This window comes from Sitophilus oryzae, unplaced genomic scaffold, assembly GCF_002938485.1.
Source record: "Sitophilus oryzae breed Bouriz unplaced genomic scaffold, Soryzae_2.0 scaffold_1395_pilon_pilon, whole genome shotgun sequence".
Taxonomy (NCBI): Eukaryota; Metazoa; Arthropoda; class Insecta; order Coleoptera; family Curculionidae; genus Sitophilus; species Sitophilus oryzae.
Window position 1 is genome coordinate 929,337 of NW_022146054.1, and position 16,088 is coordinate 945,424.

The window sequence follows — 16,088 nt, forward strand, 5'->3', positions numbered from 1 at the left end:
CCAGCCTACCCCTAAACCTAACAGGCTGCTAAAGCTACTGTTTCTTCTACCCGGCCTGGATCAACCAGGAGGGCTAGACGTCCCGCTGAGAGTAGAACTCAATGGAGCGGGAGTACGGAGATATATCCAACTACTCCACGAAGGATTTGCCTCGAAAAAGTGGAGAGTAAAGGAACCTAGAAACAGCCTGGCGCATCTCCACCAAAGATCAAGAGAGAGAGAGAGATAGAGCGAAAATCTCTTATCTTTGCTCGGGTAAGGAGAGAAAAAGGCAGGATGGAAATCCGTACAACACCAGAAGGCAAGCAGGGACGTACCACCAGCTTTGACAGAATTCCAAGAGAGCCATCAACTCGTGGCCAACTTGCCATCAACTCGAGGGTGAAGGGCCATGGTGAGGTCCTCACAATAGGAATTGACTTCAAATCTAAGATTACAATAGAGAAAGAAACATATATCCTCTATTATATATTCGGGACAAATACCGGTATCATCAATCATGTCTAAGAAGAGAATAAGATAAAGAGGTGGAGAAAATGGAGGCAGAGGGTAGTGCCCTTCACAGGTACCCTCACGGGTACCTGTGAAGGGCACGGAGGACCAAACCCCAACCGTGGAAGGGTGTATACCCTCGTAGGAGGTAGATGTCCACTCTTCGGAAGAAGAACATCTGTTGTCAGTGGAGGATGGGAAATATCTTGTTCCCCCTATAACAGGAAAATCCCCATCCCCATGTATGGTGAGTTATAGACTGTAAAATGAGTTATAACTCAAGAATGGGGGACACAATATATCTTTAAGGTCGCGGTGATTAATCCTCGTCCAACTCATTCTAAATTATATTTTTTATTATACCCCTGACCGTTAAGAATTTTTTGTTGGCTAGGCAAATTCATTTACATGTAAAATGACCTCTGACAAGCTGGTTTTCATATGTGTTCTACGTAGTGTTATTTTACAAGAAAAAATATATTCCTGTTCCATTGAGTCTATAGGTATAAGGAATCTACTTTACTTTAATATTCTAATTATTCAGTTCAGATTTTTTATCAGTTCCCAAATCTGCAAAAAAATTTTCTTCTTTTTTTAGAGTAACTTTTAAACTTTCATCTGTTTTATTCGCCTGTCAAATCTTTCGACCAGAATTGTTTCACAAAGAACGGAAATACAAGGCCAAAGTTTTATTAGTCTAGTCTTTGTTTTGCCACACCGAGTCGTTTATCAAAAGAAAGTGTTTATTACTGCGCAGTCTGCAGTCATTAGTCAGATTTGGTAAATAAATATCATGAAAAGTTTCCGACTGCTTTCCAACTACGACATTTATATCTTCGAAAAGTTAGTTTATTAAGATATTCATTTTCTGGTTTGAAGTTTATAAATCCAGAAATGCATTTGTCTAAGACTGTTTCTGAGGTGGGAAGGAAAACACAACGGTATAAATTTGCATGCTATTTTAGAGGATCTTATTGTAGCATTTTTTATTTCCCTTAATAAAATTGAATTTAAAAATCTATTTTTATTTAAATTTCTTAGTATTGGCGCCATCTATTTGCTAGATGCCAAAGATGCCAAACTCCATTTGTTACAGGTCACTTGTTTCGATATTTAATTTTTATTAGCGCATCTATTCGCTAGATGTCAAACTTCTTTTATTACAGTTCATTTGTATTGTTTATTAGCGCCATCTATTCGCTATATGCCAAACTTCTTTAATTGCATTTCACTTGTCCCAATCTCACGTCGCTGTGGATTGCGATTTTCTGTTCTAATGATTTCGATCATATGATATCACTTTTTTCTCTCATTTTGTCTGTGGTGAATAGGGTTTTTTTGTTTTCGTTTCTGAAACTGAGAAGAAGGTCTTTTTTCTGGGAATTTGGATCTGAGGAAGACGCGTGTTTTGGCGTCCGACAAATTTTCCAGTGAAAAGCACTCTGAATCCACTTTTCGATTTCGATTGCATGGGTATCCGATTTGGAGATTTGAAAACCTTGTAAAGTATGCAATCCAGAGTATAGATCGTATTTTTTTGGTTTCTTCTTGGAATGATCACCGTAAGTTTATCCGCCATTTTATATAGCCCTATCTAACTAAATTTTATTTCAGTTATTTCCGTTTTTTACTTCGTTTATTTGAGTATTTAATTACTGGTTTGGATCGGCATATGGTTTGAATATATTTATGTAAAGCTGATTTTCAGACCGTAAGTTGTTTCTTTTATTGAGTATCTGTCCTGAGAACTATTTTTTATTTATAGAGTAAAAATACCCCATGGTATTCAGTAAAAGTACCACATGATATTAAGTAAAATTTCCACATGGTACTCAGTAACTACCACATGACCTTAAGACAATGTTCCTGACATTACAATCGTTCCTTTGGCTGATATCGAAGACTTCTCCTGCCATAGTCATCTGCATCCACTTCTGTTAGTCTGGAAGATACCTACCTACCTGTTTACATCATAAGAAACTATATACAGATAAGTCTTAAGTTTGATACACAAGGTACGCTTTTATTTTATAATTTTTGAGACAACAGATTTAATAACCTGGTAAATTATCACTATTTATCCCACATATTGTAGTCAAAATTATTTTTTATTTAACGTTATAAGTTATAATTTGATTCGTACAGTACACTCTTACTTACTATATGATATTTTATATGAAAATTATTAACACGTATTCATTTTAAAGGTTTTTGTACACGACATGTTTCGAAACATTATCGTATTGAGACATACATAAATTTCACCTGTTTTTTATATTAAGTAGCTTACTTAGTTCAAAAGAATACAGTTAGTAAATTCGAATCTATTTAAAATAACTTGCGGTTTTATTGGGATCACTCTTACTAATTGATGATACTTGTGTTCGTTTTCAATAAATGTTTAATGTAGGATAGTTATTTCTGACTTTTATTCTGATAAACATAATAGACCCTTAATGCTGTTGATTACTTTATTTTAGCTATGTTGTGATATCGTATTTTTCTTTTTGGTTTCTTACTTTACCACTCTCATAAACAAAGTAAGTGGCGCCCTTTTCACTGTCTTTGACCATACCTATTTGAATTCTTAACATCAATATTAAAATCTCTGGAGCCTACATATTATCATTTTTTTTTAACAACATTAGAAAGTCACTGTGAGTCAGAAGCCTTACCTACGAACCCAGCTTTCCTCTAACCCTGAGCAACGGATTCTTTTTTCATTCTATTTGGGTAACGACAGAAAAGTCGTCACACATAGAAGAATAAAGAATATGACGCCCTGTAACGTGGGGCTCAGCTTAATTTAATTGGATCAACTTAGTTTATTTTGTTTGACTTTTATTGGTAAACTTAATTTAGTAAAATAATTTCTATTAGGCTCAGATAAATTTTCTTTAAGGCAAAGACTATAGTTTTGAAATTTTGTTTTCATTATTTCTGTAATTTAATTTTATAATTTCAGTACAACAGCAATTTTTGTTTTTATGTTATAGAGGGTGTTTGTTTATCGGTTTAAAACTCAGAGATAAATAACTTGATACTTCTGACTACATAGTTTATTGAAATTTTGATCTTGATATAAATATACAGGTAAGGTTATATTTTAAATATACAGAGTGGACATAATTTTAGTATACAGGGTAGCGTTGTTAGTACTTCGTAAAATTTTGGAATTTGTTTTGAATATTTGAGTCTTTTTGGTTTTGACATGAACATAATTTCTTTCTGATAAATTGCGTCGAGTCATAACAGCTTTTTGTTAAAATTAGTAAATTTTTCTGAATCATTTAGTCTTTAATATCTTAATAATAACAACTGAATTACAATGGAGAAAGAATCTTTTAAAGTTAATCATTTACGACAAGTAGAATTAGATTATGAACTTCTTATTAGGGGTATTAAGACATCTAAAAATGTTGAGAGTAAACGTAAAATTTTGTCAGGTCTTTTAAGTAGAGAAATTAATAACCCTTTTTGTTTAGTTAATATGGAAAATTATCCTCTTTCTTTTGATCAAGAAATTTTCGAAATTAAAGCAACTTTAGATTCAATTTCTTTGTCAATTTCTGAATTCGAGGGTGGAGTAAATGATTCAATGTTTAAAGTTATAAAATCTCGTCTTGTACATTTGGCTGGTAGAATTAGAAGAATAATTTTAGATGAAAATCGTGCTGATGCAGAGACTATTCAAACTGATGTTTATACTAGTTGTTATCAACTTGAAGCTGACTTATTTTCAAAAATTTCTGACACAAATGAAATTTTAAATGTTAGTTCTGTCCCTTCAGGACCGGTTATTAATTACCGCCTCCTATTGTGACTTATGTTGCTAAACCTTGTCCAGTGTCAGACTGGCCTATTAAATTTAATGGTAATCCTCAAGATTTATTTTCATTTTTAGAAACTGTTACTGAGCTTTCTGAATCACGTAAAGTTAGTGAACAAGATTTATTTTCTTCCGCAGTAGAACTTTTTACCGGGAATGCTTTTATTTGGTACAGAAGTATTAAACAACATGTTACAGATTGGAAATCTCTTGTAGAAAGATTAAAGAAAGACTTTTTGCCACCAGATAATGATGACAATATTTGGTCGCAAATTAAATCTTATAAACAACGAAAAAATGAAAGTATTTTAATTTTTATAGCAACTTTAGAGAATCTTTTTAGTAGATTAAGTAAATGCCCTAGTGAGGTTAATAAGATTAAAATTATTAGACAAAATTTACTTCCTGAATACATTACTCAGTTAGCTTTAGTTGATGTTTTATCTGTGTCTGAACTCTCTAATTTGTGTAGAAAATTAGAAAATGCTAAACATCAGAATGAAAAACGATCTAGAAGTTTAAATGTTTCTCAATTGAATACCACTCCTGATTCTAGCTCGTCTGATTCTCATCGAGTACAGTTTTGTAAAAAGTCTAAGAATGTCAATGCTCAAAACAAAAATAAAAATACTACTGTTCGGTCTGCTAGTTATTCTGTAGCGTCGTCGTCTTCTGACCCTGATATGGTAAATACTTCTTCGAGTATGCCCAGATCTGTAGAAAATTCAGGTAAGGAAGCAACCTCGCGTTTAGTTTGTTGGAATTGTTCTGGTCCAAATCATACATTTCATGATTGTCGACAGAAACGTAAGGTTTTTTGTTTTAAATGTGGTAATTAGGTGTTAAGTCACCGGCGTGTCCCAAATGTTCAAAAAACTAATTGGACGAACTCGTGTTGCTGGTCGTGCAGTTCAAAAATTCAAACCCAGAAATTTATTTTCAGAATCTGATTGGAAGAAGTGGTTATTATGTGTTAAGAATTTTTATAGATCCACCACTACCAATCATAAAGTTTCTCCTTCAGATATTTCAGATAATGATTCTTTTGTATGTCCGCAAATTTCCGTTTTGAATATAGATTTAGACCATACTGACGCATGGTATGAGACTATGAAGCAAAAGATTTTAGCTTCACCTGGTTCATTTCCACAGTGGAAAGTTGAAGATGGTTTTCTTTTTAAGTTTATTCCGGTACAGCTACCATTTTCATCAAATCTTCAAGAATGGAAGAAGGTTGTTCCACGTCCTCAACGTCGTAATATTATCGAATCATGTCATAATCCGCCAACTTGTTCGCATTTGGGTTTTTATAAGACTTTATCGAGACTTCAAGAACAATTTTATTGGCCCAAGATGAGAGCCGATGTTCTTAAATTTGTTAGGAGTTGTCGTATTTGCGGAGCTCAAAAATCTTCTAATACTATGCCGTTAGGTAAGATGGAAAAAAAAGCAAGTTAATATGCCTTTTCAGACAATCGCTTTAGATCTTATGGGTCCTTTTCCTAGATCAAAAAAGGGTCATAAGTGGCTTTTAGTTGTTGGCGATTGGTTTTCGAAGTATGTTCTTCTGTGTCCGTTGCGTTCATCAAAATCTCCCTATATTGTGAAGTATCTTGAGAATGAAGTTTTTCTTACCTATGGAGTACCTCAACATATAATTTGTGACAATGGTCCTCAATTTGTTGCGAAAGAATTTAGAGATTTAGCTAAGAAATACCAAGTTCAGAAGATCTGGTATAATGCTGTGTATTCTCCTCAATGTAACTTTGTTGAGCGAATGAATAAAACTGTAGGAACAGCTATTAGAACTTATGTTAAACAGCATACAGATTGGGATGTTCAGCTCTCTAATATTCAGTTTGCTTTAAATACTTCTAAACATGAGGTCACAGGTTTTTCTCCTTCATTTTTAGTTTTTGGTAGACATATTCCCATCTCTGGTAAGTATTATGGTCAAGTTAAATTTTCTGAAGATTTTGAAATTATGCCTGGCGATCGCAACTCTTACGCTTCTGAACTCAAAAATCTTTATAGTGTCTTTAGCGAAGTCCGTAAGAAACTTCATGCTGCTTCTGAAAGAAACTCGAAGTCTTATAATTTGCGTAGGCGTGATTTATCTTTTCAGGTTGGTGATTTGGTTTGGAGACGTAATAAGGTCTTATCAAATGCTGGTGTTAACTTTTCAGCCAAGTTAGCCCCTCGTTTTGTTTTATCTTCAGTACGAAAGAAAATTTCGAATTTAGTTTATGTTTTAGTAGACGAGGATGGTAATAACGCAGGCCGCTGGCATATAAAAGATCTTAAACCATACCAAGGTCACACGATTGACGACGATGATACAGAAAATGTCTCGACTACGTCACAGTAATTCAAATAATCTATTATGTCCGATTCCTTTTTAGGGTTTAGTCTAACGGATACATAGATTATATTTTAGTTTCTTTTTTAGTTCAGATTAAACAGTTATACAACATTTGCTTCTCGTTTTTTTACGGATTTGTCGCGAATCAGTATAACTATATTGTCATTTAGTTTTTTGCGTACCTATATTTTTGATATGTTATAGTATTTCTATTTGGAAATGCGAGCATATGACAGTATTTTTTTTTCTTCGAGTATTCTACAGATTACCTAATTTTGAGTAAATATTTTGTGGGATGGTAATTCTGTTAATCACTCATATAGTTTTGTCATTTGCTCTATTCTTTGTTATTCAGTTCACAAGAATCTGAAATGTAAAAGATTCTTGTATTTTGTGTATTCTAAGAACACAACTTCGTGAAAAAACGAAAACTTGTTATGATTTTGATTGCAACCTAGAAGTGAGACGTAGCTAACCTCATGACTTCGTAAGTTTTACTGTGTTTTGGATATTATTGTGATCTTCTTTCCATATTTGCAATAGCGTTTCATAGGCTGGAATCCGATGTTACGGATATTTTGGGTCATTAGTGACAATCTTTTTTTCTCTTTCTTTGTGTCTTTCTATTGTGTTTTCTATTGTAATTTTCCTTCTTTTTCTCATACAGGTGAGTTACCTTGAGTGGTTAACCGGTGAATCTTCAGAAACATCTGCGCTTCCATGGGATTCTTTTTCTTTTTCCTATCCCATACCTTTTTTTAGTTTTAGTTTATCATATATTTTGTATATGATTTTGTTTTTTTGGATTATGTGGTGATTTTGACTTTCCCGATTGTGTAACCTCCCCTGATTTGACATACCGATTGCGACTTACCAATTGTGACTCCTTTATGGACGTGTGATACACGAAGCTATCATCCACCAAATTTAATTTCAAAAATCTAAAAACATGTACCAATTTAATTTAGTTTTCCTTAGTGTTGTTTGGGCGAAAGTCCTCTTTGAGGGCCTTTCTTTTTTTTTGGAGGGGGGCAGTGTAGCATTTTTTATTTCCCTTAATAAAATTGAATTTAAAAATCTATTTTTATTTAAATTTCTTAGTATTGGCGCCATCTATTTGCTAGATGCCAAAGATGCCAAACTCCATTTGTTACAGGTCACTTGTTTCGATATTTAATTTTTATTAGCGCATCTATTCGCTAGATGTCAAACTTCTTTTATTACAGTTCATTTGTATTGTTTATTAGCGCCATCTATTCGCTATATGCCAAACTTCTTTAATTGCATTTCACTTGTCCCAATCTCACGTCGCTGTGGATTGCGATTTTCTGTTCTAATGATTTCGATCATATGATATCACTTTTTTCTCTCATTTTGTCTGTGGTGAATAGGGTTTTTTTTGTTTTCGTTTCTGAAACTGAGAAGAAGGTCTTTTTCTGGGAATTTGGATCTGAGGAAGACGCGTGTTTTGGCGTCCGACAAATTCTCCAGTGAAAAGCACTCTGAATCCACTTTTCGATTTCGATTGCATGGGTATCCGATTTGGAGATTTGAAAACCTTGTAAAGTATGCAATCCAGAGTATAGATCGTATTTTTTGGTTTCTTCTTGGAATGATCACCGTAAGTTTATCCGCCATTTTATATAGCCCTATCTAACTAAATTTTATTTCAGTTATTTCCGTTTTTTACTTCGTTTATTTGAGTATTTAATTACTGGTTTGGATCGGCATATGGTTTGAATATATTTATGTAAAGCTGATTTTCAGACCGTAAGTTGTTTCTTTTATTGAGTATCTGTCCTGAGAACTATTTTTTTATTTATAGAGTAAAACTACCCCATGGTATTAAGTAAAAGTACCACATGATATTAAGTAAAATTACCACATGGTACTCAGTAACTACCACATGATCTTAAGACAATGTTCCTGACATTACAATCGTCCTTTTGGCTAACATCGAAGACTTCTCCTGCCATAGTCATCTGCATCCACTTCTGTTAGTCTGGAAAATACCTACCTACCTGTTTACATCATAAGAAACTATATACAGATAAGTCTTAAGTTTGATACACAAGGTACGCTTTTATTTTATAATTTTTGAGACAACAGATTTAATAACCTGGTAAATTATCACTATTTATCCCACATATTGTAGTCAAAATTATTTTTTATTTAACGTTATCAGTTATAATTTGATTCGTACAGTACACTCTTACTTACTATATGATATTTTATATGAAAATTATTAACACGTATTCATTTTAAAGGTTTTTGTACACGACATGTTTCGAAACATTATCGTATTGAGACATACATAAATTTCACCTGTTTTTATATTAAGTAGCTTACTTAGTTCAAAGAATACAGTTAGTAAATTCGAATCTATTTAAAATAACTTGCGGTTTTATTGGGATCACTCTTACTAATTGATGATACTTGTGTTCGTTTTCAATAAATGTTTAATGTAGGATAGTTATTTCTGACTTTTATTCCTGATAAACATAATAGACCCTTAATGCTGTTGATTACTTTATTTTAGCTATGTTGTGATATCGTATTTTTCTTTTTGGTTTCTTACTTTACCACTCTCATAAACAAAGTAAGTGGCGCCCTTTTCACTGTCTTTGACCATACCTATTTGAATTCTTAACATCAATATTAAAATCTCTGGAGCCTACATATTATCATTTTTTTTTAACAACATTAGAAAGTCACTGTGAGTCAGAAGCCTTACCTACGAACCCAGCTTTCCTCTAACCCTGAGCAACGGATTCTTTTTTCATTCTATTTGGGTAACGACAGAAAAGTCGTCACATTATGTCTGTAGAGACAAACTGTTGGAGTATTTTGAGATTAAATCTTCATATATATTCATTATTATTTAAATATGAATTTTGATACCTATATTCGGATAAACAATATTTAATATAATTCTGATCTATAAAAAATATTTCTCAAAGTATCTTCTAACAAAACAAAGTGTTTTGATTTTTTAATTCCAGATTCACAACCTTGTACCGGGTAAGTCTTAAATAAGTGCGTACAAACTGCAATAGTAAACGGAAAAAAACTATAAGAATACTAAGAAATGCCTCATGATCGAAAAGAACCAGCTAATCGCATTAACCCAGATATGCCCACTGTCCTTCTAGAAGGACATTTTACAGGTCTATATTTTAACAACGCTTATCATAAATCAGACAGTTCCCGTTAGATGGAATTATGTTATTTTTCGTGTTTAAGCTATAAACTGTATGTTTAGTATGAACCAATACGTTTTTTGAACGTTTTGTTGTGAATATTTGAGTTTTAGTAAGCGCTATGGATGTTCACTACGACTTCAGAATAAGCGGGTAAGTTTATTTAAAATTGGAAGGCATAATCAACCAGTAGGGTTTTAAAATTAGTTAATAAATAGTGTCATTACATTATTAAAATAAGGTTATGTTCATATCTGCATTTTGTTTGCGTCCACGTGGGTGGAAATACGGGTGTCCTTCTAGAAGGACAGTGGGCCAATATACTGCATTTTTTTAAGCGAGACACGCTTGCTGATCTTCTTTCGGTCTTGGAAAAGGACGAAGACGACCTCGGTATCCATCCAGTGGATATTGTAATTATGCCACCAACTAACTCCTGCGAAGTTTTAACCGATGAAGATTCGGGCGATGAGGACGTTGTCGACGTCAACAATTTACCAGCTGCTCAGCTTCGAGCAGAAGCCGAATTGTTCGCGCATAATTCCGACAACGAATGGGAAGATGAAGACAAAATCCCACTGTCAGAGTTGCGTAAAGGATTGTTGTCTAAAAGGCACTATGACGAGATCAAGAAAAAAACGTACAAGTGGGAAAAATTCGACATAAAAAATGCACGTCTTGAAACTGAATGGCCCAATTTTGTTTTGCCATCGAACAATCTTTCACCTATACAGTTATTTGAAAACTTTTTTGAGAAGGAGATAATAGACATGTTTGTTTTTTACACTAATAACTACGCAGCTAGTAAAAACAAAAGGTCCGATATTACCCCAGAAGAAATCAAAGTTTTTTTTGGAATACTTCTCTTGAGTGGTTACGTTTCGGTTCCAAGACGCAGAATGTTTTGGGAAAATTCGTCTGATTGTCATAATAATATAGTGTCTAATTCCATGTCTCGAAACCGTTTTGAACATATTTTGTCAAACATACATTGTTGCGACAACAATAATTTGGATAAGAACGATAGATTTGCTAAGGTTCGACCCTTTTTTGATAAAATAAATAGTCGATTTCTTGATTTTGCCCCAATTGATGAGTTTCATTGCGTCGACGAAGCTATGGTACCTTACTTCGGTCGTCACGGCTGTAAACAGTTTATACGAGGCAAGCCATTGAGGTATGGGTATAAACTATGGGTTGGTGCTTCAGCTATTGGATATATAAACTGGTATGAACCATATCAGGGCGCAAAATCTGAGATCAAGGATTGCTACAAAAACTTAGGGTTGGTGCCTTCTGTTGTATTGGAGTACACTGATGTTTTACGTTCGAAATTACAACTTCCGTAGTATTTATTTCGATAACTTTTTCACCACTTTGCCCCTAATACAATCATCCCTAACAGAGAAAGGCGTGAGGGCTACGGGGACTATAAGAAAAAATCGGCTAGGAAATTGTCAGTTGGCGTCTGATTCAGACCTCAAGAAAAATCGAGGAGATTTTGATTTTAGAACATCCAAAGATAATTCTATAGTCCTTGTTAAGTGGTCCGATAACAATATGGTGCATATGGCTTCAAATTATTATGGCGTATTTCCATTACATCAGGTCACTCGCTATTCTCAAAAAGAAAAAAAAAAGAATGCCTATGCAACAACCACAGAATATAAAAAAATATAACATCAGTATGGGGGGTGTGGATCGGAGCGATCAAAATATCAGCCTATATCGTGTCAGTATTAGAGGCAAAAAATGGCATTTTCCCCTGATAACACACTTACTCGATGCAGCTGAGCAAAACGCATGGCAACTTCATCGCAAACAGGGAGGCAAACTCGATCATTTGGCATTCCGAAGAAATGTTGCCACATCTCTTATTCAAAGTAATAAAGAAGATAGGGGGCTTAATTTATGTAGAAGGCTTAAAACATCACCATTGGAAAACGTGGAAACGAGGTATGACAGATTGGATCACCTAATTGAAGAGCAAGATAAACAAACGAGATGCAGGGTGTGTCACAAAAAAGTGTCAACAAAATGCCGAAAATGTGACGTAACACTTCATGTGCGCTGTTTCATTACTTATCATACTCGTCCATAATTAAGAACTCTTTGTCGTTTTTACTTTGTGCTTTTATTTTAGTTTTTTTTTAATAAAATAAATTCTAAATAAAAAAAATGTTTTAATTGCCCACGTTTATTTGCCCACTGTCCTTTTAAAAGGACACCCATTATTTATGGACCCACTACCATAGGATTTTTTTCCCAAGTTTTGTTGGTTGTTTTGTGCCATGAGGTAACAACAACAACTAACAAGAATTTAAGTTAAATTTAAACACAAAATTTGTTTGGGCATATCTGGGTTAACACACGACAACATCAGAATAACAGACAAAAACGGGATAATAAGCCAGGTAACAAGGTTCTACATCGACCTATATAAAGCCACAGAAAACATACATGAAGAAGAAAGATATATAGCCCATACTACAAAACGACGCCCCGCAGAAGTTCTCGTGGGAGAAGTATGAAAAAGGCGTTTCATATATGAAAAATGGAAAAGCAGCAGGGAACGACGGAATAACAGCTGAAATACTTCAGTACGCTGTTAGAAAAACTTGGAAAATCCTAGAAATTCTAAAAAACTCCAGCTGTCTAAGAAGAAAACATATACCACAAGACTGGAATAGAGCCAACATAATTCTAATTCATAAGAAAGGTAGCAAAGAAGACATCAGAAACTATAGACCAATAATTCTACTATCAGTAACATACAAGATATATGAAAAAATAAAAAGCAGAATACAAAACACGCTAGACGCTGCACAACCATGAGAACAAGAAGGCTTTAGAAGCGGCTTCAGAACGATTGATCATATACATACACTAAGAGAAACTATCAGCCGAACAAAAGAAAACGCACTTCCAGTAGCCATAGCCTCTATAGACTTTGAAAAGGATTTCGACTCGATATATCCTAACGCAATAATAGAAGCCCTAGCGAAAGAAGGCCTTATATAGAAATTCTCGCCAATATATACAAAGAAGCCGAAGGAAAAGTAATGATACATAAAACAATCCCAGAGTTTCCAAATGGCAGTGGCGGATTAAGACATATTAGCGCCCTAGGCTAATAAAAATTTGCCGCCCATACCCCCCCGGCGCAACGCGCAAAGGGGGGTTTTGCCAAACCGAAGGCGGTCTTTTCCGTTAGCGGCACTTTGTCGATAAATATCAAAGGATTATCGCGACAATGGCAATTTTTGATCCAATTTTTTTTTTAAGAAATATCCGTCAAAAATTTTGAATGTTCAGTTTGGTGTAGCAAAGCGTCTACAAACCAGGGATAATTATGCCGCCGCCGCGGCGCCTATTTTTCTTCGGCGCCCTAGGCTATAGCCTAGTTAGCCTATTGGGTAATCCGCTTCTGCCAAATGGCAAAGGAATACGACAGGGTAGAGGTGGGAATTCTAGTTCCTTGGGAGGAACTAGTTCCTTAGTAGTTCCTCCAGAGGAATAGTTTCTTAAACTAGGTCTTTAGTTCACAATAGTTCCCCACTAACATTGACATTCCAGTTAGTTGCTAATGGATTTCGTTGTCAGTCAGAATTATTCACCGTATGATCTGTATAATTTTTACTACGAACTTTATGTACGAAATATAACGAGGCGTATAATTGCGTATGTTAAAAAAATATACCTAGGTAAGTTTTATTGCAGATAAAAAAAATAAAAAAAGAAACTCAAATCTGAGTTTAAAAAACTATATCACAAATCAATTGGAGCAAATAATATGAAAATTTTATGAATAATTATATTTTTCCTCACTTCAAGTTTTTTGTTTTTTTCTAAAAATTCAGAATATCTACGAGGGTGGTCTGAAAAGTTTCCGACCTAACTAAGATACAAGACATTTTTTCTGAATATTTGTTTTTATTTTTCAACATAGTCCCCTTATAACTCTACACACTTTTCCCAGCGATGCTCCCATCTCTGTATCCCGTCCAAATAGTACTCGGCGTTTTTCTCTGCAAAATAGTGGTTCACGAAGGTGATTGCCTCTTCATTTGACGAAAATATCTGTCCTCCGAGCGCAATTTTTAAATGAGGGAACAAAAAGAAGTCGCTAGGGGCTAGATCTGGTGAGTAAGGCGGATGGTCAAGCAGTACAAACCGTAATTCGTGGATTTTCGCCATGGCAACCGCTGAGGTGTGAGACGGTGCGTTATCTTGATGAAACAGGATTTTCTTTTTCTGTAAATGTGGCCGTTTTCCGCAAGTTCTGCTTGTAGCTTGTCAAGTAATGATGCGTAGTATGCTCCTGTGACGGTTTTTCCTTTTTGAAGATAATCAATTAAAATAACTCCATGACTATTTCAAAAAACAGTCGCGATCACTTTCCCAGCCGAAATAACAGTTTTTGCTTTTTTGGAGCCGGTTCTCCCTTTGCCGTCCACTGTTTGGACTGTATTTTTGTTTCTGGTGTGTAGTGGTGTATCCAAGTTTCATCTACAGTAATAAATCGACGCCAAAACTCGGATTTATTGCGCCTAAACTGCGCCAACATAACGTTGGAAATGTTCATTCGAACACGCTTTTGGTCTACGTAAGCAAACGCGGCACCCAACGCGCGGACAGCTTTCTCATGCCTAAATCTTGATTTAATATGTGACAAACACGTTCTTTTGATATGTTCGTAATCTCTGCTATCTCTCTCACTTTAACTTGGCGGTCGTCTAGCACCATTTGGTGAACTTTGGCGATATTATCGTCGGTAGTTACAGTTTTTGGACGTCCCGAACGTTCATCGTCTCCCAAGCTCTTACAGCCACGTTTAAATTCAGCTGCCCAAAATTTCACTGTGGTAAATGATGGTGCAGAGACCCCATACACAGAATCCAACTCATGTTTAATTTGTGTAGGCGTATTGCCTGTCAAAACCAGATATTTAGTGACAGCTCGATACTCGATTTTGTCCATTTTCGCAAAAACACTCACATCAACTCACTCAAACGGCTGTTACATAACAACTGCTCATCCAAAATGGCTGAAATTTTGGTGAATAACTGTCAACAGATGAACAATGAAAATTCACTAGCTTTTATCTACGAGTGCTGCCATCTTCACGTTGAGGTCGGAAACTTTTCAGACCATCCTTGTACTTCGTTTTATAAAATATTTCTTAATTTTAGCTATTAACTATTTAAAATATTAGCTAATTTTAACTATTTAAAATATTAACTATTTAAAATATTAGCTATCTATTAATTAGGTAATTAGATAGCTATTTAACTATCTAAAATATTCAAAGAACAAACTAAAAATCCAAAAACAGTATTTTTAATTTTTTTTCCCTAAAAAAACTTCATAGACGTGTTTCTGGAGTCGAAATATACTATCCCTAAAAATATTTGCACTAATTTAAGACTCACCCTGTATATGGCAGTAAAAAATACCCACGATGCCACTTAAAAATCAAAAAGTTGTAGTAATTTCCGGTGAAACAGGAATTGATTGAAATACGTCAATCAATCCTCATTTATGTCATATACTAATATACCAAATCTCATTATTTTATTTACAAAAAAAAATATAGTGGTGAGTTACTTTTGAAAAACAACCGGTATAGAGAATTAATCTTTAGGTAATTGAATATTAACCACTTTTCGTTCATAGTACACAAAGTAATTAGACAATTTAAATTAATAATCTGTCAAAGTTGTGCGCCTTACATATGACTGAATATGCAGAATCGTATTAGAATTCCAATTAGTTTGCCTATTAGCGCCAACTAATGAAGTGTCCGAGATGTTACTCGGGCTGAAATTTCAAAGCCAAAATAATTATTAGGCAGTGAAAATTTGTCAAGTGTGTTTCTTAGTAATCGTTAACAGAAGTATATTGACTGAATTCTTGTCTTTATATTTTATATTCATATGATTAATGATTAATTATTTTTACTGCTAATTTAGTCTTTTAGTCGAACTAAATAATTAATTCTGTTTACGTTACGTTCTATTATCCAGTAGTGACTAACTGCTTTATAAAATAGAAATAGAAAACAATTTTCTTGCAGTAGAGGTATATAATAAAATTATATAAGGATTCTTGCCACTTAACTGCTAATATAGAAATTTAATTCTACGCTGTGTTTGTCATAATGCGGATCAACCTGCTCCCACTACCGGTTTCGGATCACTACTCC

At 34.3% G+C, this 16,088-nt stretch overlaps 1 protein-coding gene and 1 pseudogene across 1 annotated transcript; one reads left to right on the forward strand and one right to left on the reverse strand.

Moving 5' to 3' along the window:
• The first annotated feature begins 10,302 nt into the window (after positions 1-10,302).
• LOC115875748 (piggyBac transposable element-derived protein 3-like) lies at positions 10,303-11,232 on the forward strand. The gene has a single exon (XM_030891261.1). It carries the CDS (start codon positions 10,303-10,305, stop codon positions 11,230-11,232), a length of 930 nt encoding a protein of 309 aa, XP_030747121.1.
• A 2,784-nt stretch (positions 11,233-14,016) lies between these two features.
• On the reverse strand, positions 14,017-14,863 carry LOC115875749 (annotated as a pseudogene).
• Positions 14,864-16,088: the final 1,225 nt, after the last annotated feature.